At 41.3% G+C, this 26,461-nt stretch overlaps 2 protein-coding genes across 2 annotated transcripts; one reads left to right on the plus strand and one right to left on the minus strand.

Annotated features, from left to right (window-relative positions):
• Positions 1-7,256: 7,256 nt before the first annotated feature.
• KING1 (SNF1-related protein kinase regulatory subunit gamma 1) lies at positions 7,257-10,153 on the plus strand. The gene is made up of 6 exons (XM_078577758.1): positions 7,257-7,550; positions 8,652-8,824; positions 8,902-9,114; positions 9,176-9,455; positions 9,538-9,697; positions 9,790-10,153. The coding sequence occupies exons 1-6, from the start codon at positions 7,376-7,378 to the stop codon at positions 10,085-10,087; spliced, it is 1,299 nt and encodes a 432-aa protein (XP_078433884.1). The 5' UTR covers positions 7,257-7,375; the 3' UTR covers positions 10,088-10,153.
• On the minus strand, positions 10,106-25,518 carry LOC144705992 (Pentatricopeptide repeat (PPR) superfamily protein). Its single transcript, XM_078578876.1, has 2 exons — positions 25,375-25,518; positions 10,106-12,583 (listed from the first exon to the last, which is right to left on the minus strand). Exons 1-2 carry the CDS (start codon positions 25,516-25,518, stop codon positions 10,106-10,108), a joined length of 2,622 nt encoding a protein of 873 aa, XP_078435002.1.
• Between the last annotated feature and the right edge of the window lie 943 nt (positions 25,519-26,461).

Below are 26,461 nucleotides of genomic sequence, written 5' to 3' on the forward strand. Positions count from 1 at the left end.
CATCTAAATGATTTATAATGAGTGCAAAAAATTCAGGTAAATTCAGAACACATTTTAGTGATTTCAGATATTTTTATATATTTTAATCCAATTTAATTCATCAATATTAAACCAGGAAGAAATTCAGAAGAAAATGCAGTTGTTCTTATTGACCAAATCTTGGTCAAAAATGTAATGTTGACCAAGATTTGAAAGATTCTGTTACACCCTACACTTTGGGATCTACCAATTTTTGTGAATGGAATTGGGTGTGTTCTTGGGCCAAGAACATCAAATTCCCAAAGGAAAGGTGGTCTAGAGAGAGAAAGAACCCCTAATCTTGATTGGTCTAGGAGGAGAAGGCTAGAGAAAGAAAGAATTGGCTTACCTAGCTGGTAGGCTTCTCCTTCCTCCTCCACAAGCTCGGGATGCTTCTCACTTCTTGGATCCTTTGGCAGATCCAATTTAGAGAGAGAGAGAGAGAGATAGATAGATAGATAGATGGAGAGAGAGAGAGATAGAGAGAGAGAGTGGGAGAGAAAGAGAGAGGAGGGAACCCTTAGGAGAGAGAGAAGAGAGAGGACTTCTCTCTCCCACCAAGGTAATGTCATCTCACCTTCGACTTGGCCCTCACTAACTCTCAGAATTCTAGAGAGAGCAAGAAAAGCATCCTCTCACCCTTTCATTAAAATTCCAAATGAAAATTCCGGATGTCTTTTACAAAGGACTCTAAAGAATTTTTAGGCAAGCCTTAGATAATGGATCAATTTGATGGGTGATATTTGGGCCAAGCCGGTAGGCTCATTAGTGCCCCTTCCAGAAGATCTGAATCATTTTAAAGGGTCTCTTGGAGTTCCTTCTTGGGTCTTTTCTCAAGAGGGAGGCCCATTAGCCCAATGAGATCTCCTTTGGCTTTACGAACTGTCCTTTGGTCCTTTCATAAGAGCAGTTTTCCTAGTCCTGAAAAAGGTCCAAAACTCTCCAAAGAAGAGGTTAAATTCAGCCCACTTGGCTGATTGTCCAAGTGGGTCACATTAAGTAAGAAAAAAAATATACTTTTATACTATTTAAAAGATGAATATATGTGGATAGTGCTATCATGATATTTCTCTAAATGCACATGCTCCATGTTAGGATTTAATATGAAATGTGAATAAAATGTGCTTTATTAGACTCTTATTTAATACCTTTATATTGACTTATCAGTTAGGATTTTGAATCTAGGATGTACGGTTCAGGGTGGAGTATCCTAGGCTTACAATTTAGAGTTTAGTGTTAGGAATACAGATTTAACACATTATATCTTAGGCTATGGCCAACACGAGGATCATGGTCGTAGAGGAATACAACAGTGCTCTGGACACTGCCCATGATAATTTATTGGTTTAATGTTTAATGTTTGATTTAGTTTACACGCATGGATAAAGCCTAAATATCTCAAATTGCACAAGGGCCCGTCACATCTATGCAATCTATAGAAACAAATACATAAACCATCGTAACTTGCAAGTCACTAAGTAGGATGTCACATGGTAGTTATTTTACCTTGGGTGTCGACATCATCACAGTCATCAGTATAATTGTAGGAGTTCCATGATGCAGACATCACCTATGTTGGTTGTAGTTTACTTCACCTTTCTCGCTTCTCATAAGGACCATGGAGGAGGCAGGTGCAAGATGTTTGAATTATTGGCATGCCAAGGAGCTCAAGGCGACAAAGGCGGGTGCAAGATGTTTGAATTATTGTCATGCCGAGGAGCTCAAGGCGACAAAGGTTTGGTGATGCATGATCACTAGGAGAGGTACTAGGTGGGATAATTAAATGTTACTCAGGGCTGGATAAATTAATACCACACAAACAATTTGAAACTTTAAATCTTGAAAATAATAATGGTGTAGGCCCTTTCCTTGGCTAATATCAGGAGTACTATATTACAATCACCGTGATAAAAAAATCCAAATTAAAAATACCGAACCATAAACTATGTGAAGTCTCAAATCTATTCTCACTAACCTACTCCTCTAAATCCAACAACGGTGGAAATCATAAGATGCAGTAATGTGAATTGCTGAAGAGTGAAGAATGAACCTTCCGTGCTAGGAAAAATGGTAAGCTAGTGCACAAAGTAAGTGTTGAGGACATTGATTTTTGGCTGGCTGGGCCTAAAACCCAATGCCTGGTTAGCAAGGCGGGGTTAAGGGGGAAGACCCCCTAAGTTTTTAGGGATTATTGTTTAATGTTAGGGGCTATGGGTAAATGTTTGAGGTTTTTGTTTCAATATTACGCGTTATGGTTTAGAGTTTAATATGCAGGGTTTCATGTTTGATGGAAATATATGTGGCCGACAAGCCAATCGCACATTCCACATCTCGTTCCATGTTAATTAATAGAGCATATTCATTATAGTGCATGTGTGATGCGTATAATGAAGTCCATGAATACATGATCGGACTTAGTGAATTATGATGAGATCGTAATATGGAGATCACTAGTCTTTAAGCATGCGTATCAAACATTCCTATTCGAAGGATACGCAAGAAGGACATCGAAGTATTCGGATAGAATAACACTATCTAGCCTTACTCATATGATGAGTATGGCCGGTCCCGTAGCCATTAGTGTGGCGACACTAAGGATAGATAGTGGGTGCTCTTTAGTGGAAAAATTTCACTGAATTGATCCGTACGAATCCCTGAATGGTATTATACCGAACTATCAATGAGGTTGATTCACGTCACGGTTGTTTAAGTAGTCCTTAGACGTGAGACACCAAAGACCTCTTGTGGATGGACAGTTGTACTTTGGCGATGGCCAATGAGTCTCTAATCATGGGATTCTAAATAGTCTTAGTTCGCGTGCATCAAGAAGTTCACAAAGGCGATTGAGTGGTCAAGATGGGATCGTTCACCCTCGGTATAATAGGTGGCAGCTCAAGGAAGATGATGCGACAAAGTCCTTGGCCAAGGTAGTGAAATATCAGAGAAGAGTTATCTGATGATTTTTGAATGTATTAATACTAACTCGGATGATCGATTAGGGTTTGATAGTTTACCATACCTTAAGTCGTCCAAGGAGCGTCAAGTGGATGAGGGATTATACATACACGGTAACTGATGATGAGAAGGTTCCATGAGTGAGTCGATACACACTCCTTTGTATCTTCTAGGACACGAGGCGTAGCTTGGCACCCCACGTGTCGGAGTCTCGACCTATCGATTGGGTTAAATCAATCTGACATTAATTAATCTATATGAAGATATAGTTAATTAATTTGGAAGGTCAATAAAGGTTATTGGGCCGCTGGAGTCGTTAACTAGACTAATACATGGGCCTAAAGGGTCATACGCAAATGGTCTTTTGGATGTTGGAAGATATACTTAAGTTTTAGGGGTTTTATGAAAAATACCCACTTAGTATAAATAGGGGAAGGCCGTGAACAAAATTCACCCAGGCCAGAATTGTTCAGGGGCCTTTCTCCTTCTTCTCTACTCTCCCCACACCCCCTCTCCATCCCTGATGTGATCGGGATGACGTAACGACGCCAATGGAGAAAGAACGGGGCTCGTCAATGAGAAGGAGGAGATCTGACATGCCGAGGACCGCGTGAATACGTCTAGAGGCTGCACACTTGAGCAGCTTGACTCGTCTCGCTCCAGAATCAAAGAAATCACGAATGAGATTCGTGCAAAGGTACTTTTTAATATTTTTGTCAATGCTATTTGATTCGCAAAAGTCTTTCGCTGCGCATCATTTTGTGCTGTTCATCCAGATCTAGGCCTCTAGAACCCAACAATGTTTAATTTGTGAAGTGCAGGTAGATCCTTATCAGAGTCATCTTACTTTTGTGGAGATTTTTAGTTAATGATGAATATTTCATATTTATTTATAAATATGACACATATAGTGATAAAATTTTTGGCGTCCAGAAATGTCTTAATGGTTCACATCAGAATAATACTATGAGTTTCAATGGGACTTGTGTTTTTGGACTACTTCTTGATGGCGGACGTTGTCGAGGACGTCGTTCGGTCGGCACCGAGTATGATGGCTCGTTACTGAACAAGAGGTATCGAACATCAAGAGTGTCGTCATCCGACGAATAAACCCTAAATTGATAGATGTAACTATGATGTACGATGAGTAATGCGTCCTATGTGTCGTACGTGCAGGCTCCGACTCTATGGAGGCATTGAGCTCCAAGCTTGGGTGGGGTTGTCAGGTGACGGCGATGGTGACCTCCCAAACCTCGTCGGAACGATGAAGGCATCTACAACTGAACGGAATCAATCCGTAGGGCTCGCACGTAACGGACGGACTTCATCCGTACTGGTAAGACATTGGTGGCGTTGTAGTTTATCTCAAATTGCCTCTCTCATCTACCTAGCCCGAACGCAATGGAGTCAAAACAAAATTATATTACTAGAGGTAATTAAACGAGCGACAGGAGAGGACGACGTACCTCGTCGGCATGTGGCTCATGGTGCAGAATCGTCGACGAGGTACGATAGCTCAACTAGCTTCAGTGCAAGAGCAGTTGAGGGGTAGAGAGCGAGGGCGAGCAGCGGCGACGGGCTCGAATAACTACACAAGTTGGAGAACACGACCTCGGGTAGAGAGGGGGGTCATTGCGTTGCCAGTGTTGACCGTGGTGCAAAGGCTGAAAACCAGCGTAGCTATGCGCATTCGGTCAACGGCCAGCTGGTCAGAGCACACATCGAGCAGGGTGTACACCAAGGAATCCTACTGGTCCCCAGTCGGGATAGAGGGATTCTACCTCTGGGTTACAGCTCCGGAGGCCGTATTGGCGACCAATGAGATGCCTAGGGGTTGGTGCTTCACCGCTGGCAGATGTTCGAGTGGTTGCACACAAGGGGAAACCGATTCCCATTTCCGTAGAAAGGGCGGTCAACCGCTCCTAGGGAGCGTGGTAGAACACCCCATACAGAGCCGAGGGACGTTCTTGTCAACACCAACAGGCAAGAATACCGCAGTTTGTCTTCACCGAGAACGGTGGTCGGAATAAGAGCTGTCGGTATAGGGCTGACGCTGTGTGACGTAGCAACTCGTCGTTGAGTGCCAGAGACGCTTTGACTCCACGATTGCGGAGAACCAGCTCCTCTAAAAACCGCTGGTCATCATGGATCGCTTCCATGGATTGTCGGGACCCTCGTGTGGGATTCCAGTAGTCAGCTTTGACCAGATCGACTCACGACGCCCACACGCAGTGGGTGCAATCCTGATCACGTAGGGAAGGGATGCTCAGATGCAGCCGTGGATCTATCCCAAGAACAGCACGAACTCTTTGCAATGGTATGGGGTTGTCTGTGGTGGCAGAGAAGAGCGTGCGATCCGCCCTATCTTCCAGCAAATCTCCACTCTGCAGGCTGTGTCGCTGAGGGAACCGACATCTTGAATGGGTGCGAAAGAGTATATCTTCGTGTAAATGGACGAAGGCAGTAGCTGTCCACGAGAGAAGATATCGGCGCGTCCAGTGACGCGCTCCTCAGGATGGCCTTGACCCGGTATGGCGCAGCCTTGGATGGGGCTGGACAGCATCCTCAATCCTTAGCCCTGTCCCTTCTCCTGCCTCTTCCTCTCCTCCCTCTTCCCTTCTTCTTCTTGGATGAGATCTGAAAACAACGAGTAACAACAATTTCCAGATCTGAGCGAGACGTGGGGCCTTCATGGCCTTATATAGGGCCATGATGGGCTTACAATGGGCCAACAAGGGATAATCTGGTCCATTAGGGGGCCCTTATATAATGGGGCCCATTACAAAGAAAGAAGGAAAATTAAAAACAAAAGAAAAGACAAAGGGACAAGGGAGGGGTTCCAAAATGACTAAAGACCCCTCCCATGGACGACAAAACACGGACATGGGACGCGTCGCAGTGGGACAAAAACAGGACGACGAGAAAGGAAAAACACAAAACACGACAAAGAAACGGTGAAAATCAAACTACGAGAATTGAGCACTTTCACCCTGCTGTTGACGACGGTGGCAGGCGGCGAGGACGGCATCGTCGATGATCCTTGATGGTGCGCGCCATCATTTCTTGCAATTACGAAGGCTTTTTTTAGTTTTAGTTGAATTGGACAGAAGTCCAAGTGGAAGGTAATTTCTATACCATGAGTTTTGGTGTTCTAAACTAGAGTAAAAGCTCAATGTCTCTTCCTAGCACACACAGTTGAGCAATAAAAATTCAGACTGAAATTCATTCAATAAAGAGAAGAAAGGTTCCAGATAGATTTTTTGCTACTCTTGTACGGTTCACTACAAGAATAGCAAATTTAAAGAATGACTAGTATCTCTAAAAGGATAATTCACTGGTTCCCTTGAAGCACAATACATACATTTCCTAAACCTCCACGAAGCAGAAAAATAATAAATTATGGACAAACATCTTTCACTTTCATCTTCTTTTACAATGTCAAGGGAGGAGGTCATCAACTAAGACCTGTCAATCACTCTCATGAAGCTTTTGGTTCCTCTTGGCTCTTCCAAGAAGTTTCTCTTCGGTGCCAAAAGCATCCGAAAGCATGCAACGGTGCGTCCCCAACTTTTGAACTAGACTAAATATTCCACTCAAGAGAGCCATGTCAAACATACAAAGACTATACTTCATGGAATCCATTAGGACACACAAAATTGAAAGAGCTAAGAATGTCACCTTCGTGACTGCTCAGAAATCAGCCACTGTTCAAGAAAATGTGTATTCTCTATTAAGACACCATATGTAAAAGATGGGAAAGTAAAAAAAGGAAGATCACACATCTTTTATTAAAAATAGCAAATAATTGCATCTGATTAACAAGTAAAAGGGCGAATTAATTGTCTAAGCAAGGCTGGATCAGTTCTCGGGGTCACCAATGAAGGAAACTAGTCTGTACAAGAGCTTTCACTCCCCCACTCCACAAAAGTGCAACATAAGCTCAATAGACATCATGTTAGATCCAGCCCAGCAAGTTAATGAAAATCAATAATTAACCGTAAGCGCATTCATGATAAGCATTACACATATGCTGTAAAACTAAGGATGTGGGCTAAAAATAGTGAACTAGAGAAGATGTAAAAATATTATTAAAAATGCACCGTGGGCCCAATATCACATGGGCATCCCGAAAGCATCATATTGGAGCCGGACCTCAAAGTTAATGAAGATAATTCTGCGCGGAACTAGTTCTTAAAAAAATATCAAAAAGAATCTATAAGTTACATAAGAAAGTGGTGGTGAAATTGAGGTAAAGCTAATGGGCTGTCAGATAAGATCGAGCTCGACGTGGCAGGGGCAAAAATAGTTACTGATGATCACTGCCGTCTCTGTATGGACTTTGCTATAGAATCCGTGTCGTAAAGCGAAGGAGAAGGAGAAGAGGTTGTCTGAGGAGACGACGATGGAAAGCCCTCTAGGAAGCGCGAGGGTGACGAGCCCGGAAGCGGAGATCGGTCATCGAGTGGAGGATTTGTGGAACGATGTCCAGATCGAATCCCTCCTAAGCCCCTCCGAAAAGCTCAACTCCTGCTTTGAATCTGTTCTTGTTTCGTCCTTTCCCACTGTTCCTTCCCAAGGTTGGTCGGATCCTCCTGTTTTCTTTTGTAGTCCTTTTTATTTTTTAATTTATTGGGTGAGAGAAACTTTGGAGAGTCAGTTAATGTCGTCAAATATCATACTTGTCTGCTTTTTCTTTAGTATCTTATGTTGGTTTTATGGTTATTCTATGGAGGCGTTTACATTTTTTGTCTCTGATCCATGATCTTAGAGCACTGATGGCCTTCGTTGGGTAGCATGTCGAATCTAAATCACTGAGAAACTTCCAAGGATACTATAGAACGGTACATTAGAGTGAGATTGGGTGGTAAATTCATCCATCTCGGCAATATCAGTTAGAAATTTGGATATATAATAACCGGAGTGGGATCTTTTGAAGGATCAGTCGTGAAAAAGGTGAGAGGGGAACAACAAGAACATAAGGTGAAAAAGATTCATTCTCATCCGAAAGATACCGGGTTGGGATGTTCTGTTGGATGCGTCAATTTTAATGTCTATATTCAGATAAACTCACGGATGTAATCTATCGAGATCAAAGGTTCAAGCTTTACGTAAGGGAGAGTTCAGAGTTGTGGGTGAGTCTTTCTTGATGGTCTGGCCGGTATGTAACTAAGGGATATGTTGAATCTTTCTGAGAATTAAATGGAAACTCTTCGAGATCAAGTTCAACATTAATAGGGATTCTTCGTCGGGAAAATATTTAAGGCACGGAAGCTCAAATCTTAGTTCTACATCCTGTAGGAGAAGCTGCCAAGATATACAAAGGGTAGAGATATTCAAATCGGTTGCAGCTCTTTTTTGGTAATCTTATGGCAGTTGAATCTTACCATTGTCTGTTTCGGGTTATGTTTTTTCTCGTCTGATAAATGTGTTTGAAGAAAATGCACATTTAAGTTTTCTTTGCCGGGAAATCTGAAAAGAACTGTTGTTTACCATTCTCGGTCGAAATTCCAAAGATCTTTAGTCCGAGGAAACGACATTCACGTTTGCTTACTGTATTTCATTTGCCACTTACCCAATTGCCCTGCGGTAATCTTCTAAGAATGTCAAAACTTTGAATTATATCTAGCGACATTCAAAACTTGTCTTAATCAATTATTTTTTTCCAAATTTTCTCTCAGTGATTGAGATCCCTTCGGATGCCAGCCTGGCTGCTGCGGTTGAAATACTCTCCAAGCAAAAAATTCTTAGCGCTCCTGTGAGGAACGTCAGTTCTTCAGAAGATGCTAGCTGGATCGACCGCTATATGGGCATAGTTGAGTTTGCAGGAATCGCCGTTTGGCTGCTGCATCAGGTTTAGTCATCAAACCCTTCCACTTTAATTCTAAAAAAGAAATTAGATTTGCTTTTTTTAATGGATTCTATTTGCAGTCTGAAGTCGCAGCACAAGAAATCATAGCAAGCTCTCCAAGATCCGGACTTATCAAAGGGAAATTAACAGGGACCTTCGATTCCTTGACCTTGGAAACGCCAACATCTTCAGAAGACAATACTACCCTGGATTCCGTGCCTGAAGTAGCAGCATCCATGGGGGGAAGCTTCTTCGAGAACCTAGCTTCGTCTGAAATTTACAAGTCCACGAAGGTAATTCTGCGCGATTTATCTTCTTCTCAATTAAAAGTAACTGTTTTTCTTAAAACACTAGGTGGAGGACATCGCTGGATCGTTCCGCTGGGCGCCATTCCTTGCCCTGCAGAGCTGTGATACCTTCTTAACGATGCTGCTGCTGCTGTCTAAATACAGAGTGAAGAGCCTCCCGGTGGTGGACCTTGGCGAGGGAAAAATCGAAAATATCATTACCCAATCATCAGTTGTACATATGCTTGCAGAATGCGTTGGGCTCCACTGGTTCGAAAACTGGGGCACCAAAACACTGTTCGAGCTCGGCCTTCCCATGACCAAGTCCAGTAATCTAATCAAGGCTCGTATTTCTCTCTCATGCAAATATTTACACATTTCTTCTATTCATTATAATGCTGCCATGGATGCCTGGAAACCCACAGGTAGGAGAGAACGAGCCTGTTCTCACCGCCTTCCAGCTGATGAAAAAGAAGGGAATTGGCGGGCTTCCTGTTGTTGACGACAGCGGCTTGAAGCCTGTGGGCAACATCAGCATCAGAGATGTACAATATCTTCTCACTGCTCCTGAGATATACAAGGACTACAGGTGTTCTCTCTAGCTCTCTCTCTCTCTGGCTGAATCTGCATTTTCATAGATACTTTTTAATTTTTATTCATCGGAGCAATTTGGGTTGGCAGAACAATCACGGTGAAGAATTTCCTGACTGCGGTGAGGAAGCATCTGGAGGAGCTGCATGAGACATCAGCCATGCTACTGGGAGTGATTACATGCACAGAGGAGGAGACGATCAAGGACGTGATCCTCCAACTGGACGCCCACAAGATCCACCGCATCTACACCGTTGACAAGCTCGGCCACTTGGCTGGCGTGATCACCCTCCGTGACATCATCTCCAAGCTGGTCCACGAGCCGCGCCACTACTTTGGTGACTTCTTCGACGGCGTAGTCCCCATGCCCCAGCACTGCCGGGTATGACTCCCCTGTTAATTTCCTTTATGAACTCGCCAGTGGCAAGAGGCCATAGCTGCTAAGGTTCAGCTTCATGGGCTTGCGGAGGTAGTGGTCGAGGGCGTACCCGGCCCTGACCATGCGAGCTGCAAGCTTGAGAGCCTGCCTCTTGTCCATGTCCCAGAGGAACTTGAGCAGCCTGTTCCCCACTGGCCTGGCAAAGATCGTGCCTTGTGCCAAGGCCTGGTCCATAACCTGCATGGCCCATCGGGTCTTCCCCCCTCGGCAGAAGCTCTGAATCAGCCTTGCACTGGCCGGCGCACCCACTATCACCCTGCGCTCCCACAGCGCGCAGACCACGGCGTAGGCCTCCTCCTCCTGCCCGGCCCTGCACAGCCCTGCCAGCCACCTCCCATACGGCGGCCTGCCATCCCCTGCGCTGCTCGCGAGGAGGCGGCGCACGGCCTCGCCGACCGCTCCCTGCTCGGCTCTCTGCCTCGCTGCTACCACCAGCTCGTCCTCTCTGCTGCCGGAGGAGCGGTAGACGAGCCAAAGCGAGACGGCCTGCCACACTCTCCCAGTTCTGCAGAGCTCATGGGCGATGGTCCTGTACACAGGGAGCACCGGCTCGATGCCGTGGCGGACCATGTGGCGGAACACCTCCCCCGCCATGGCGGGCTCACCGGCACGTAGATACCCAGTGGCAAGCGTGGTGTAGGTGACGGCGTCGGCAGCATAGCCCTTGAGCCGCATCTCCCTGAACAGCGCCGCCGCCAGTGGCATGTTCTTGGCCTGGCAGAAGCCGTGGATGAGTGTGTTGTAGGTGATGAGGTCTGGCACCGCGCCGGCATCGGCCAGCCCCCGCAGCAGCTTGTACGCCTCCACGAGCCGGCCGGCGTCGCAGAGGCTCTCCACCATCCGGCGGAGCGCGCCGTCGTCTGCGCCCAATTCAGAGGCATTGGGCCCGCGAGAGAGCCGGAGAAACAGCTTCTGGTTTGAGCCCATCTCCATCTGGTACAGGAGATGGCGCGCCTGCTCGAGCTGGCCGGCACGGCACAGCCCGCGGATGAGCGCATTGAAGGTGGCCACCGTGGGGGTGCACCCGCGCAGGACCATCTTGTCGAACACGGTCTGTGCCTCTTGGACCAGGCCCCGGCCGCAGAGCCCGGAGATGAGGATGGTGTAGGTGGCGGCATCTGGGGTGGGGATTTCCCCAACCAAGGTCCGTGCCCGGTCGAGCTGGCCGGCGTCGCAGAGGCACTTGATCAGGGTGTTGTAGCAGACGGTGTCCGGGGCGATGCCCCGCTCTGTCATCTCCCTTAGCCAGGAGAACGCCTCGCGGAGCCGTCCGGCCGCCGCCGACCCTTTGATCATGATTGTGTACAGGACTCTGTCTGGTAACAGCCCCTCGGCGTGCAGAGCGGCGTAGCAGCGGCGCGCCTCGGCGAATTCCCCGGCGCGGAACAGCGCCGCCAGCAGGGAACTGTGGGCATAGAGGCCAGGCGCGAAGAGGCCCCCGGAGCGGAGCTCAGAGACGAGGGCCATGGCCTTGCCGGCGCCGCCACCCTTGCAGACTCCGTCGAGGAACGCGTTGTAGGCGGCGGCATCAGGCTGCACCCCGGCCCGTGCCATAGACTGGAGCAGCCTCTCCGCGTCGGCGAGGCGGCCGGCGCGGCACAGTCCGGCGAGGACGACGGTGTAGACGACGGCGGTGGGGGGGATCCGCCGGCGGGACATTTCGTCGAACAGATTGAGGGCGTCGTCGGTGTTCCCGTCCTTGCAGAGCCCGTCGATGAGGATCGCGAATGTGGCGGCGTTGGGTCGGCAGTCAGCCTTGAGCATCTGCGAGAAGAGGGACTGGGCGAGGAGGGAGATGCCCTCAGCGACCAGCGCCCGCATCAGGGTGTTGAAGGTGAAGGTGCTGGGCCGGGAGCCGAAGTCCGTGGCCATGCGCTGGAAGGACTCCACGGCGCGGTCGGTGCGGCCCTGGGCGGCGTAGGCGGAGATGAGCACATCGAACGCCGGCGGGGGCGGGGGGGGCGCCGGCGGGGCGCAGCGGAGGTGGTCGAGGGTGAGCCAGGCGTCGTCGGGGGCGGCGGAGAGGAGGGCGATCACGCGATTATGGGCGGCCCAGCTGCGGAGGTGCTTGCGGCGGGAGGCCCAGACGAAGAAGCGGTAGGCGGGGGCGGGGGAGACGACGTCGGAGAGGACGGCGGAGACGACGTGGGGGGTGAGAAGGGGGGCGAGGGGGTCCAGGAGGGGCTCGATGGCGTCGGGGACGGCGTCCAGAATGGCGCGGACCTCCTCGGCTAGCCTGAGCTCGCCGGCGAGGGAGATGGGTCCGTGGCTCAGGCTGCGGGACGAGGGTCCCCAGCGCCGCCCCCTTTGCAGGATTCGCAGCTTCTCTCCTGCACATCTCATGAAATCATCAGCCGGGGGGAACGTGAGCGTACTCGGCGGCGGCGGAGGAATAGCCTCGCGGGGTTGGCTGGATCTATGTGAAAGAGGGTCGCAGTTTTCGTTCTACATTCATAGGATTAGACAATCTAAGAGTAAAAAGAACTTGTTTTTGTATTATTTTAGAGGAATGATATTAATAAAGTTCCGGATCTGTGTGAAAGAGGGTCTCAGTTCTCTCTCTACATTCATAGGATTAGAGATCTAAGAGTAAAAAGAACTTGTTTTTGTATTATATTAGAGGAATGATATTAATAAAGTTTCGGATGATGGATGGGACGATACTAAGTTCGTCCGGACCTATGTCCCAATTTTTAGAGTTCGTCTAAATCGTCCCATTTTTTTCGTCCACGTCCGTCCCGTCCGAAACCATCCCAGGACTAAACCGGTGTGCGTCAGCGTTAGACCACTCAGAAATTGACACGTGACGCAGTACGTGCGTCGTGCAGGTGGACCTGTCAGGCACATATTATATTCCCTTAGGAGGAAGTAACTGTCCCGTCCCCCGTCCAAGGCCCCAGATGGGACGGTTATTTCGTCCACAGACGAAGCAATTGTCCATCCAGGGATGGGCAGATGATTTTTTGTCCTGTCAGTAGACTGAAGTCCTGGATGGGACGATTTTTTCGTCCACTGATGGAATTACCGTCGCGTCTGCGTCCCTGCACTATAATGATACAATATATGAGAGTGAATGTTGAACAAAGGATAAGCTTTCTAACCCCCACGAGGTAAAGTTGAATCAGATCATCTAGATCAAGAAACTTTGAAATGAGCTTAAGGAATTGCGCTTAATTGTTGTTGGGAATTTCTGAGTTCTGAATGAATACAAGAGAGTAGTATAAAGAAATTGTTACAACTTCCAACTCTGAGAAAGCTAGAGGAAATCAGGTAGAATACACTGTATGTGAACATGAAATGTGCAATAGAGGAAGCAAAGGACTGTGTGAATAGTTTTGTGGGCATGTGAAAACAGGCTTTGACAAAATCTCTAGCTCAGAGGCATTCTTGACAGCTTCAGCTCTTCAATGTTGATAATATTCCAAAGAATCATGATAAGTATATCATTAATGAAAGTTTTGGACAAGGTTTGATAAAAGTGGCACTGAGTCGAGGCAAAATCAAAAACTGTTTTGACACCCACATCTTGGATTCTGTTCATTTTGAATCATTTTTTTCCTGAAATTTCTGCCTGATTTGGAAGCCAGTCTATCATTCTAATGACAATCTCATTGCAAAAAAAAAAGAAATAAATTTGAATAAGTCCAATTTTACATTTTGAATAATGATGAGTCATATCAATTTACAACGGGACTGGTCTTTTAATCAGCGATTCAGTTTGAGTCCACAAAAAATGTAGACCTGGGCCATAGTTGGTCTATAAAAGGTCTAAAATACGACCCAAATATGTGAAAAACAAGGATATCAAGGGCTAACTGTGTGTTCTTTCCTAAAAGACTTTGATGGTTGGCACAGAACTCCCCAAAAATGTTTTAAACCAATCAAAACAACTCAAATGAGATGCCATCGATGTGATAATAGTCATAATAGTAAAGTTCATATCAATATGTAATCATGAGATTTGGTTTACGGTGCATAATCATGTCAACCACAGATATCGAGACTAAACACTTTAGTCAAAACTTAATTTAAATGGATGCAAAGTATTAATTTTGAAGTACATGATTTTGAGGAATATGCTTTTGGAGAGGAGAAGAGCCAAAATATTTAAGTTTCTAATCATCTATCCAAATGATGACCTGACTTTGTATGGTTTTTGTTGTTAATCAAATTAATCAACCGAAACTTATATAAACATTGAATCAGCATTGAGCTTACAAAAAAGTGTATTTTGTCAATAAACCAGAAATTATGTTTCAATTATTTCTTTAATACCGATTTACACAAAAAATCATAATATTTTCCTCAATAAGCATAGAGTGAGCAAGGCTTGATATCCACACAGAACAGATATAAAAAAGCGAATTTTTGGTTAAAAGTATATCTTGATATTTTTAGAAGTGTTTATTTATATTTTTGTATTCTGTTATTCTTTATGTAATAATTTCAATCAAAACAAAAGAAAACTACTTAAAGTAATTTTAATCTATAAGAAAAATACTTTTAATAAATTTATGATATTTATTTGTTTTTAAATAATTTTGGGAATTTTTAGGAGAAGGATTAATCTAGAAGAAATAAATTTAATTTCACCAGTGCATTACAAGTGGCAGTTGTTGACACCCGTGTGCAAAGCGGCTGCTTGTTGGGTGTGGTGCCACATAGGGAATAGCATAATTGGGCTGCAATTAGGGGTGTACGAAAAATGCTGTAACTTTTGCTACATGAAGAACGTTTGGCGTAGAGATGAGGGAAACATGTGAATAATTAATGGAACACAAACCTTTTGAGTCACAACTGTTTGGAACTAAGACGATGTTCTTTCTTCTTCTCTAGATCAACATACTAGGATTTCAATCTGACACCTTTAAAAAATAGTGGCACCTAAAAAATTGATGGATCATGGCTATGCTTCCAATTATCGCCCATTTGCATCCATAATTTAAAATTTATACACTGAAATTCTGCATTTTAATAAAATTCCCTTAAAATAGTAACAAAACCCACTTGATTCAAGAGAATCATGAGGGGTTAGTCATAACAACCTATAAAATCAATAAATTAGGAGTCAATATGTAATTTATCTTTTATCATTTTAATCATAAATAACATATAACATATATATAGAAATGAATATAAATAATTAAATAAGGTAAGCTCATAGATAAATATGTGTGTATATATTTATACACATTTAATGTTATCAACCAGAAATGATGGATACTGGATTAATCTTTCTTAATGTCATTGTAGCTAAAAAATTAAGATTTACATCCTCAAGATGAGCCTGATAATTCCATCAAGATGAGCATGATGTTGTTCTGGATTGATATTTGTTTTTAAAATCCATTTTATGTGAGTTTTTCTACATGGAAAGAGTCACAGATTTCAAGTGTGTAGGGTTCTGGTTGATGAATGTTGATCTGAATATGATTCATGATATAAAAATCAGAATCAAACAAAATGTATATTTTGATCTAGATAGAAGCTTGACTATCAAATAGCCTTGTGCATAATGGAATGTTTTATCCTTTGGGTTTCTCCAATGAGTTATGATGAACATCTGGTATCTACATATCTAACCGGCCCTTGACATGTCAAATATCTTCTTGTAATGGATGAGGACTGGCATCACGGTGGGATGATCTTTTCAGCATTCTGGTCATGTGGGAGGGAGCGCGCCCAAGGAAATAAGGAAAATGAGTGGTGAACAAAGAAATATTTTCATGGGTATATTGCATCTAAGACTTCCATTTTTAATTCTTGATGACATGTTTTCTTAAAAACCCATTTACCATAATTATATCCTTATGATACAAGGCCGTTCTCATATACTCGTCTATTTAATCAAGAAAAAATTCCAATGAATATTCATTATATAATAAAATTAATTAAATTTATATTGTAATGAACATCATATATGGATTGAACCAAATACATGAGTCAAGTAACAAGCACATGAGGTGCTTAGCTACAATACATGGTCTTGGAAGTAAAAATGAAATCATCAGGTATTTCAAGGCACATTTTTCCTCATGAGTAACCATGTAAATATGGTCCTCCATCCACATGACACTTCAAGAATGACATGTTTTTATGGACGATTGCCATATTGAAAACATAATCATTCATCCATAATTTGTCTTAGGTCTAAGGATCACTTACACAGAGGTGATATGAATTGACATGGTTAAATTTTAGATATAAGACCATCCAAAGTCTGATGTAAGACCATCCAGACTTTCACAAATCTCATCATCACCTTGGAAATAAGGTTTTACATTTGGAAAAACACATCAGGAGATAAGGTGTAAAAATTATACCAAGAAAATAAATAGAGATGGTCGTGCGGTGCGGTGCAAAAATTCACACCGAGTGTGCGAATTTTTGCACGCACAAAATGCCCTGTGCGGTGTGCGGTGCGCTTTTGTGCGGAAAAGCACACCGCATCGCGACTAAATTGGCACATTTAGAAGGATTTTTTTAAAAAATTTAAATGCTATTTGGAAGGGGAGAGGCGGGCGGCACAGCGGGGCAGGGGGGGGAGAGGGGGGGCGACGCGGCGGGGCAGGGGAGGGGAGGGGACGACCAGCCGAGGGGGGGGGGAGATTCGCACAACATCAGATTTTTGCCCCGCACCGACCCCTGTGTGGTGGGTGGTGCGGTGTACGAAAATCGTGTGCGATAATTCGCAGAAACGCCCCGCACATGCGCCCAACCGCATGAGCGGGATCTGCTCGCACGGTTTGGACCATGTCTAAAAATAAAATTATGGTGAAGCTCTGTCATCCTTGGCCTCCTTTGACTTTTTCCAAAACATTCTCTTCTTCATACCTTAAAGCCTTCACCTAGCTGAACCCCAAAGTCTTCTTGGATGTTTGAAAACTTTTTAGAATGCTTTTGGATGTTGTCTCATCTGGCTTGTGATTCTCAAAATACTGAATGAAAAATATGAATAAAATATCCACATAATAAGTATGAATTAAAGAATAAGCAGTGCATTTTATGATTGATTAAGGGAATCTCCCATAAATCTTCTCAGAAGTTAACTATTTTATTTTCTCTGTGATTTATAATGCTATATTTTCCACCCTAAACGTCTTCAATTTTGCAGTAAATGGAATGTACTAGAAGATATGGATTTGTATGAAAGCTAGCAATAAAGTATATTCGTTTTCAAAAAAAATGTATTTTATCTCTAAATAATCTTCAGACCAAGGTCGTTAATGATGTGAATCTTGAGTCACAGTATAATCGTCCTTGTTATTTCTTGAATCCTTTATTTAATGGCAAAATTATGGAGCCCATGGATTTTTCTGGATGTAAAAAATAACATTTATCTTCAAGACAAAATTATAAAAAAATAATATCTTTGTGATAATCTTTATACCAAGGTCACCAATGATGCCAATTCTAGGGCTTTGTTTTTCCTTGTAACTCCTTCACAATTGCACCAAAAAACATGATTATTAAACCCATGGATATAGGATGGTGTAAGAAAAATCATCATGTCAAAACTGTTTTCCAAAACATCTTGTAAATTTATACAAAGTCTAATATTTATAATTTTCATAAATAAGAATATGTTTGTTAGATTAATTTTAACAAACTTTGAGGTTTAACATATGCTTAGAATGATATTCTGCTTTTCCCACTTGTTTCATATTTTTATGGAATTCTATAAAGTAAATTTATCTAGAAAAAAATTATACTTCAGACTGTAAAAAATAGATTTATTTAATCTTTGATGGGTTTATTATTATTTTGTCATTGATATACCTATTTTTCTTGATTTTATGATATTTTATGGAGTTATAGGATGCAAAATTCATGAAGAAAATATTTTCATAAGTTGGACCATATTAATTTGCATTTATGTTAATATTTTAAAGGAGTAATTTTTGAACTTTTAAGGTCTTCCTAAAAGTCCATGCCACACTGGCAATCTACCACATGGATCGTGAGGGGGCAAGAAAATTGGACGATCGAAAAGGAGTTTCGGGTGGAAATCTTGTGAGTACCTTTTTATTTCCTCCCTCTATCAATCCCTATCCTCTCATCTATAAATAACCTTTCATCATTTTAAAAATATAAGTCTTGTATTTTTTATTAATTAGGATTAGTGGAGTGATTTCCTCATTCCAAATCTTGTTTTGGGTCCATTCTTGAGTCTCAAGAGTGAAGGATTGAAGGTGTGATGTTCTGATCTAGACTAGTGAAGAGAAAGCACCACTCAGCTTGTTGGGAACACAATGACGTGGTTAGTGGGATATCCATATTTTGAGACACATCTTTATAGTTTTTACTTTGTTATTCTAGTGAAGGATATCCTAAGTTATGCATCACTATTTTGTATATCACCACCAACTTGGTTGCATTCTTCCACATCCACCTCCCTGTACGCCGCCACAAGCAACATTAAATTTGTACCGCTTATATATTCAACTCCTTGTTGGTATGTATCTGGCCCCATATCCATCACCATCAATGCTGGTATTTTTTTCATCCGCTCCACTCCATTCACAACACCACTTGAATAATCACCCAAGAGTTCCAAAGTGGCTATAAAAGTATTTATTAGAGCTACTAAAGTTTCCAAAATATTATAAATTCTCATTAATTAGGTTAAGTAGGAAATTTATTATACAATTATATTAAATAATTTTAAATTAAAATTCAGTAGTTTTATTTATTTAATAAATTTTAGTTCCTAAAAAAGATAAAATACTAAAAAAATAAAATCCTAAAAAATAGAAAATATACTTGAGATTTATTTATTCAATATTTTTTGCATTGAAGATTTGACCTGTACTCAGCATGTGCTTGTAAGAAAATTTATAGTTATTATTGCATAATTAAGAAGATTAAACAATTTAATAAACATTAAATATAATTATCTTTATTTATGATTGTAATGTAAACACTATGTTTCGATTAATGTTCCAAGTGGATTATTCCATTTCAATCCTTAGTCCTATCATTAAGTTTTTATCCTCTCATATGGATTAAGACTCTATGGCATATGGCCGTTTTTGTCGGCTTGATTGAAGATCTTAAATGATTTACGTAGAGGAAATAATACAAATCAAAATTGATTAAACCAGGTCAATAGGTAATCACATCACCTAGATCAGATCGTATTGAACTATCAATAGGTTCTTTGGGTGACTCTTTTCAAGCCGTTCACCTGCTCGGTCTCCAAAAGTGTACACATGATTTGCAAAACATTTGATCTCCTCATCATTCCTTTAAACATGAATGCTTGAAATCATTGATTATCTCCTTACCATATCTACTCTCACGAAAAGCAATACTTTTTGAGAAAATTAGAGAAGATAAGAGTAGATAAATGAATTTCCTCCCCTGTTTATACTCTTGAGGAACTTTTCATAAAAATCCCTAAAGTTAGAACACACAAACTTGCGTCCAAAAATCCTATGTGCATGACCCTCTAGGCCCATGTATGTCTTTTTGATTAATGATCCAATAAAGTTTATTGTAAAACCTAATTAATTAAGGCTATCCACATATAGGTTATCTAATCAGTTCTCAGTTTAACCCAATTGATAGGTTGAGGTTCCAGTGCTTGTATGCTAAACTACACCTTAAGGAACCTCTCATAGAACATTTACCATCATTAGGTATCATGAGTGTACAACCGTTCATCTGCATGAGGGTCTCAAATTGCATAGGTATAGTTAAGGATCAAACCCTCATTTGTGATTGTAGTATATACAGATGCATGGAGGAAATCACCGGAGAACACCTTCAATATTTACTTTACCTTGCTTGGATTTAAAGTGCATCTTCTTACTTGAGTTAATCACTTTTTATACCACGGCAAAATATACCATCTTGACCATACAATAACCTTTGTGATCTTCTCAATGCATCTGAACTAACAATGATTTCAATCTCATGGTTGGAGAGTCATAAGACATAGTCAAAACTCAACCTTTGATCCAAAATGTATATTTTTGGTTTCTCATGTCTAAGGAACACAAAAAATTGTGACATGAATGAACATGATTGATACTTATGTATTATATCATTCAGGGATTTATACAGAACAATACACTATAGGTTTTACCTAAAAAACAATTCACAATCTATCCTCCGTTACTTCAGTCTAAAGGGTACAAGAGTAGCACATTCATCATAACACACTGGGTTTAAAGAGTGCTTTCAGATATTTTGATATCTTTTTCTAGTAAAGCATCTCATGCATTAGCATGTATGTCATTAGTAGAAAAATATGTATACTATTAGACATTGTTTTAGATGGCATGTGAGGAAACATGTTAACTGCCATTAATAGAACACTGGGATCCATAGAACATAATTTTTTGAAAATTTTAGTCAATTCACATTTAAGAAATCATAATATTCATGTATACGATATTTTATATTGAAGTAATCGAATAACAATTGCCAGGAATCTACCAAAAGTTTCCTGAAAATTTGAACTCATATTCAGTAAGATATCATAACTATTTATTCAATTTTATATGGCTTAAGTTTATAAGTTTTAAAAAATTTAAATAAGAAATCAAAACTTGTCTCCTTTTAAATTTTTTAGAAGACTTTTTGAAAGGGAAATATTTTCCACGACATCAATGTAGAATAAAAAATACAAAATCATCATGATAAAATGACGAGGAAAAGACCTGATAACCTGCAGTTCTTGATGTCAACCCACAAGTCGTCAAATGATACTGTGAGAAAATTTATGAGAGGACAGTTTGAGTCTCACTATCTCCAATGTGGGAAACTTTGAGAGGCTAAAATATTTTTCCTCTGCTATCAAACCATATTTCATCCATGTTCTCTCTACTATACAACGGACGAACACAAAGTTATGATGTGGATTTTCAGTAAGCAATCTACCAAACCATTAAGCATGGAGTAAGTTCCACAAGTGATGTCCAACTCTTATAAATCTGTGGATAGCTATTTAAAATTTTCAAACCCTAAAATTATCCACTTTTTTTCCCTTCAGATCCGCTTACTGAACCAATATATAATCAATGTCCTCTATTTTCTTTCACTCAATTTCTTCTTTACTGCTTACAGTCTCTCTTGCTTTCTTGTTTTCTCTCCTTCTAATTTTCTCTTTTGATCTCCGTTATATTTTCTTACACCAAATTAATATCTATTTAAAACATTTGAAAATTTATATTTACTATTTATATTTAAAATTTTTATTGAAATAATTATTTAAAAATTTAGTATCTGAAATTTAACTTTCCCATTTAAGTATGGTTAAAGTCAAATATAAAATTATAATGAAGATAACATGGACTGATTCCATATATTATTATCCAAAAAATATTTATATTTGATTTGTTGATATTTTCTGAACTGAATTTACCCATTCTAATCAAAATTAAAAATTATATTTATTATTTGAAATCACAGGATAGTTTACACATATTACCATTGTTGATCATGAATTCAACCAAGTCAAAATTCATTGAGTAGGGGTAAAAATATCTATTTAGGATTTTTAATCAAAATCATGAAAATATACATTTCTCTCAAATGCCTTATGGTTCACTCTTTAAAATTGAAAACATAATCTTTATCGTATAATTCATCATTCAGTTCTGTTATAATTCATATACATGTATCAACGCTTGATCTTGTTTCTTTTAATAAATGAAAACATACAAGTTTTTATGCATTTATGCATTCATAAAGATGACTAGTTGAATATAAGACAAACCAAAGGGAGATTAAGACACATGAATTTCTTTTTTCATGATAAGTTTTGATTAACAATTATGAAGAAACCATAACCAAAATATCTTAGTCATGGTTAATGAATCATCCCACATGACAATGTATTCATATTATGAATTGAAATTCCACTTAGCATCAGCATATGTATTTAATTTTAATCACATGATTCAGTTTATCATTACTTTTATAAATATCTATAGTTTTCATGTAACAGTTATTATTTTGTATTAATTTTTCAATAACTAAACCAAGGAATATAAATATAAAAATGAATGACATAGATAATCTATGTTTCTCTCTTTGTGTCTTGATTCTTTTATATTTCAACATTTTTCCATAATTATGTTCTTATTTTTTCATAAATACAGGATTTATGTGTAATTAAAAATGTAGATCTTAAAAGTGTGTTTATCTTTGTTTCAGGAAGTATGGGATTATTAATATGGGTATCAGGTCTCTATAGAATGCAAGAAAAGCAAGTGGGACAGTTTTTGAAACGACACAAATTTTGGGAAGTTGGAACAGGACTGAATAACCATTCATTCAGTCATCCAGGTTGATTTTTTTCCCCATTGTCATGTATCCATTAAAAATTATAATCATCCTTGAATCAACAGTTTTGTTCCATCATTCATCAATGACATAGGAAAGAACACGACATTTTAGTGATGTAAATTTTGATGAAATATGGTAATCCACTCACCATTCTCTTTCACCCACATGGCTACACTCTTTGATAATTCTTCTTCTTGCCCTTAAGGTTGAAATCATTACCAATGCTGCCGACCGGCTATTGCCTTTGCCCAAATGCCCGAGATAAACCATTTAAGTACCATGTGACCTGATAAGCCAAAAATAGGGGTGAAAATTACGCAAATTTTTTAGCCCTTGTCGTTGTGAATTTTTGGCTTATGCAATAAAATTTATAAAACTCTACTTAATATGTATAGTGATAAGTATGAGTGTCGTCCAAGGGAGGCAAGTAGGAATTTCAATTTGATTTTATTTTTGGTGTTTTAGATCCTAATTAGAGTGAATTTGATCTTCAATGAGGATCAAGTCACCCTAATTAGGTGAGAATTTAGAGAGGGGGGTAGAAGAGATGAGATGAAAAGAAGAAATGTGGGCTCTAGATTGAATTAATTGATCCAATTGGATGGATCAAAGAATTCAATTAGAGAGGTTGGAAGAAATTTTTGATTTAAGTTTTGGTTGGTTTTGAGAATTTGCTAAATCAGAAATAAAAAGGGAAATCTTAATCTCCTAAGAATTAAAACTAAATTTTTAGAGTTTTCTTTTGGAATGCAATTGAATGCCAAGGTAAATCCCTCAATTTCTCCTCTCAATCCTAATCAGGGCTTGTACATGCCGCTCAAGCCAAGCGATTTACAAGTTCAGATCAGAATAGAGAGGAAGAAACAAACAACTTAACCTAATTCATTCAAAATGCATAAAAGTTCAAATACAATCAAGGAAAAAGTACCAGATAACTTGATCCAGGGTGGGACTCCTCTCTGTCTTGCAGCTGTGATAGAGAACCATCAAGAATGAGCTCCCCCTCTCGAAATTTAGCTTTTCTACTTAGGTTATAGGGTAAAAATCACCATTTTACCCCCGTTTAGTACTTAATATTTATCTATCAATGTAGGCTAGATCTGAATGATCTAACCATACAGATAGAAAGAGGGGGATCAAGACGAACAAATCCATAAAAAAATCATCTCAATCTGACTTCAGGATCAAAAGTTATTAATAAATAAATTTTAAACCAATTTAATCCATTGGATTTAAAATTGATTTATTTATTAGTTTCGTTTTTAAACATGCAATGACGTGTCGCTCTCTCATTGGCTGGCGCATTTTGAATCCTCGTTTTTGCAGAAAAGTCCTTAAAAAGCCTGGAATTGCTTTTGGACGCCGCCCAAAAGTAATTGCGTATATGCCCCTGGCGCACTCTCTATCCTCCGATTTCTCCTAAAACATTAAAAATATATATTAAAAATTGCAATAAAACCCTGAATGATTTTAAATAGGATCTTTACGCCTGCCGTGGCGACTGAGAGCTGTTTTCAGGGTCTTTTTGAAACGAAATGTTGCAAAAAGGCCCCGAAAAGTCTAGAAATTGCATAAATACATTTTTTTCTCTTATAAATATGCCCTTTTTTCATAGAATAAATGCATTTCTTCTTGAAATAAATCCCAGAAAATTCCTAAAAATTCGTAAAAAATTCTAGAAAATTCTAGAAAATTCTAGAAAATTCCCTGATTAATTCCCATGTTGATAAATGTCGAAATAAACTTTTTCATGTGCCATTTTCATCCAAAAATAATTATTTCGAGCTTCAATAAATCCTTAAAAATTCATATAATTAACAGAAAATTAGGGAAAAATCAGAAATTACTTGGAAGCATTATTTTTGTGAAAATATATGATAACAACCCAAATTTAAGCCTTTTAAATGCATAAATCATGCTAATAACATGAAATAAAGACCGAAATTAGGGTGTTATCATATACCCCCCTACTTAGACATTGCTAGTCCCTTAGCAACATCTAAGTACTTTGCTGAATTATCATCTCTTTCATCCTGTAAGTCAGACAACAAGTGTGGGAAGTGTTAAGTGTATCAATCACAAGCCGAACTAAAACACTAAATGACATTTTGAGCTCCGACCTTTTCAGGAATGTGGGGTTTCTTTCTCCTTGGCTTGGATGCCTAAGTGGATGAGAAGGGAGTGTACTTGTTTCTAGGTATAACGCTATACTCCTCAGGTAAACTCTCTCCACTCATGTGCAGCTGGCCTCACATCTCTAGCGAGCAAGATCACTCTCTCCCGGGGTGACGGCCACCTAGTACTTGCTTCTCCATTAGCCTTTTCTCTTTCCTAAGAATAGAAGAAGCCATTTCCTCCTTTTGAGCACAGAATATTGAACACAACGAGAAGAATATATGATAGAGTTGTGATGGGGGAGAATGAGACTTACGTAAATCAAGATATATTCATCAAACACGTGAGGTGTTCGATGAAATGACCAAAAAAAATCGCAGTGACTAGTTTTGGTTGAAGTGGATTAGATCAGGGATAAAACAAACTTGAAGCAAACTTTAAATATAAACTGTTGAATTTCAACAAAGAAGAGTTCAGATTACCGTATTCTGCCCTGAATTGAGGCAAGGGGTGGCAGCGCCGATTGCCGCCGCCTAACTTCGGCATGCAGTCTGCCCCTTGCTTCTCTCCCTTTCTTGCGCAGAATCTAGCTATCCTTGCATTTCTGTGAAGCCTCCCGGAGCTTCTCGGAGGATCAGGAGGCTGTCACCACCCTCCTGCCGTCCGCGTCGCCACCGAACGGATCCTCAGCCGTTCTCAGAACTCGGTCGAAAGGTTGGTCGAAAGATGCTGGAATTGGGGCATTTGACCCCTTTTTAACAGCTTGGGAGGGACCCTAGAGGCTGTCCGACGGTGGGGAACGGTCCTTGGGGGTCTTCCCCCACCGTTGGATCCCTAATGATCCCTCTCGCCGGCCAAAAACTGCCTCCAGCTGGTGACATCGACGGCCCGGGGCAAGGGTTGACCAAGATGCCCTTGGCCATTAGATATCCTTCATTTGATTCCGCCGACACGTTAGCGAGCGCCATCATCGCTCTATCTTCTTATTCATCCATGCTGGGTCCTGCGATCTGCATCAGCCTGAGAGTAAATGGGACAGAATGGATCCCCACCGTCCCATCTTCTTAAAGCAGATTGGATGGATGGGATCATATCTGTCCACTTAAAATGGCCCAAAAAGATGAACTTTGGGCCAGTCTGGCTCACAGCCCAGTCTTAATTTCCTTTTAATTTCTTTTGATCCCTGCCTGTGGGGCCGCGGTCATTTTCTGGCTTTGTGGCCCAGCCCGATGCGACTAAGAGAAACATGGGATTCTGATGCAGGACGTACGCCTAGGACATCATCCCGTCGTCACCGAGTATGATGGCTCGGCGACGATAAAGGATGTGTATCGGGAGCGGCGATGTGTTGTCCGATGATACCCTAACGGGTATGTAACTACGTGGATATAGAATGCCCTACATGTCGTACGTGCAGGCTCTGACTCGAGGGAGGCACCGAGCTCCAAGCTTGGACGAGAGTCGCCGGGTGACGGCGACAGGGGCCTCTCGAACCTCGTCGGAGAGACGGAGGCATCTACAGCCGAACGGACTCAGTCCGTTGGGCTCGCACGTGACGGACGAACTCGTTCGCACCGGTAAGACACTCAAATCGTAGTTTTCTCTTGTTTTACCACACTCACCTATCTAGCCTGAGCGCGGTGGAGTCGAAACGAAAAGATACTGCAAGGAATAAATAAACGAGCGTTGGAGAGTACGGCGTATCTTGACGACGGGCTCGAAGTGCAGGAATTCGACGACGGCCGATGTCAGAGCGGGTTGGATGACGGGTGCCGGAGAGATCACGGCGGCTCAACGGGCAGCGACGGTGCCGGAGCAGCTGGTAAAGATCGGTTGTCGAGGTCTAGGTGTCGGAGCACCTATCTAACAGAGTGGCGGTGACGCCCGGATGGCGCAGAGCGGTGCAGGGCA

The sequence above is a fragment of the Wolffia australiana genome, chromosome 7 (assembly GCF_029677425.1).
Source record: "Wolffia australiana isolate 7733 chromosome 7, ASM2967742v1".
Lineage (NCBI taxonomy): Eukaryota > Viridiplantae > Streptophyta > Magnoliopsida > Alismatales > Araceae > Wolffia > Wolffia australiana.

Excerpts from the sequence above, each read along its gene's own strand:
- KING1 (XM_078577758.1), top strand. The coding sequence starts at position 7,376 with ATGGAAAGCCCTCTAGGAAGCGCGAGGGTGACGAGCCCGGAAGCGGAG. Across the intron at positions 9,456-9,537 it reads CAGTAATCTAATCAAGGCTC|GAGAGAACGAGCCTGTTCTC; the intron begins GTATTTCTCTCT and ends ACCCACAGGTAG. Across the intron at positions 9,698-9,789 it reads GAGATATACAAGGACTACAG|AACAATCACGGTGAAGAATT; the intron begins GTGTTCTCTCTA and ends TTGGGTTGGCAG.
- LOC144705992 (XM_078578876.1), bottom strand. The coding sequence starts at position 25,518 with ATGGCGCTCGCTAACGTGTCGGCGGAATCAAATGAAGGATATCTAATG. Across the intron at positions 12,584-25,374 it reads GGATCATTAGGGATCCAACG|AACGAAAACTGCGACCCTCT; the intron begins GTGGGGGAAGAC and ends CTATGAATGTAG.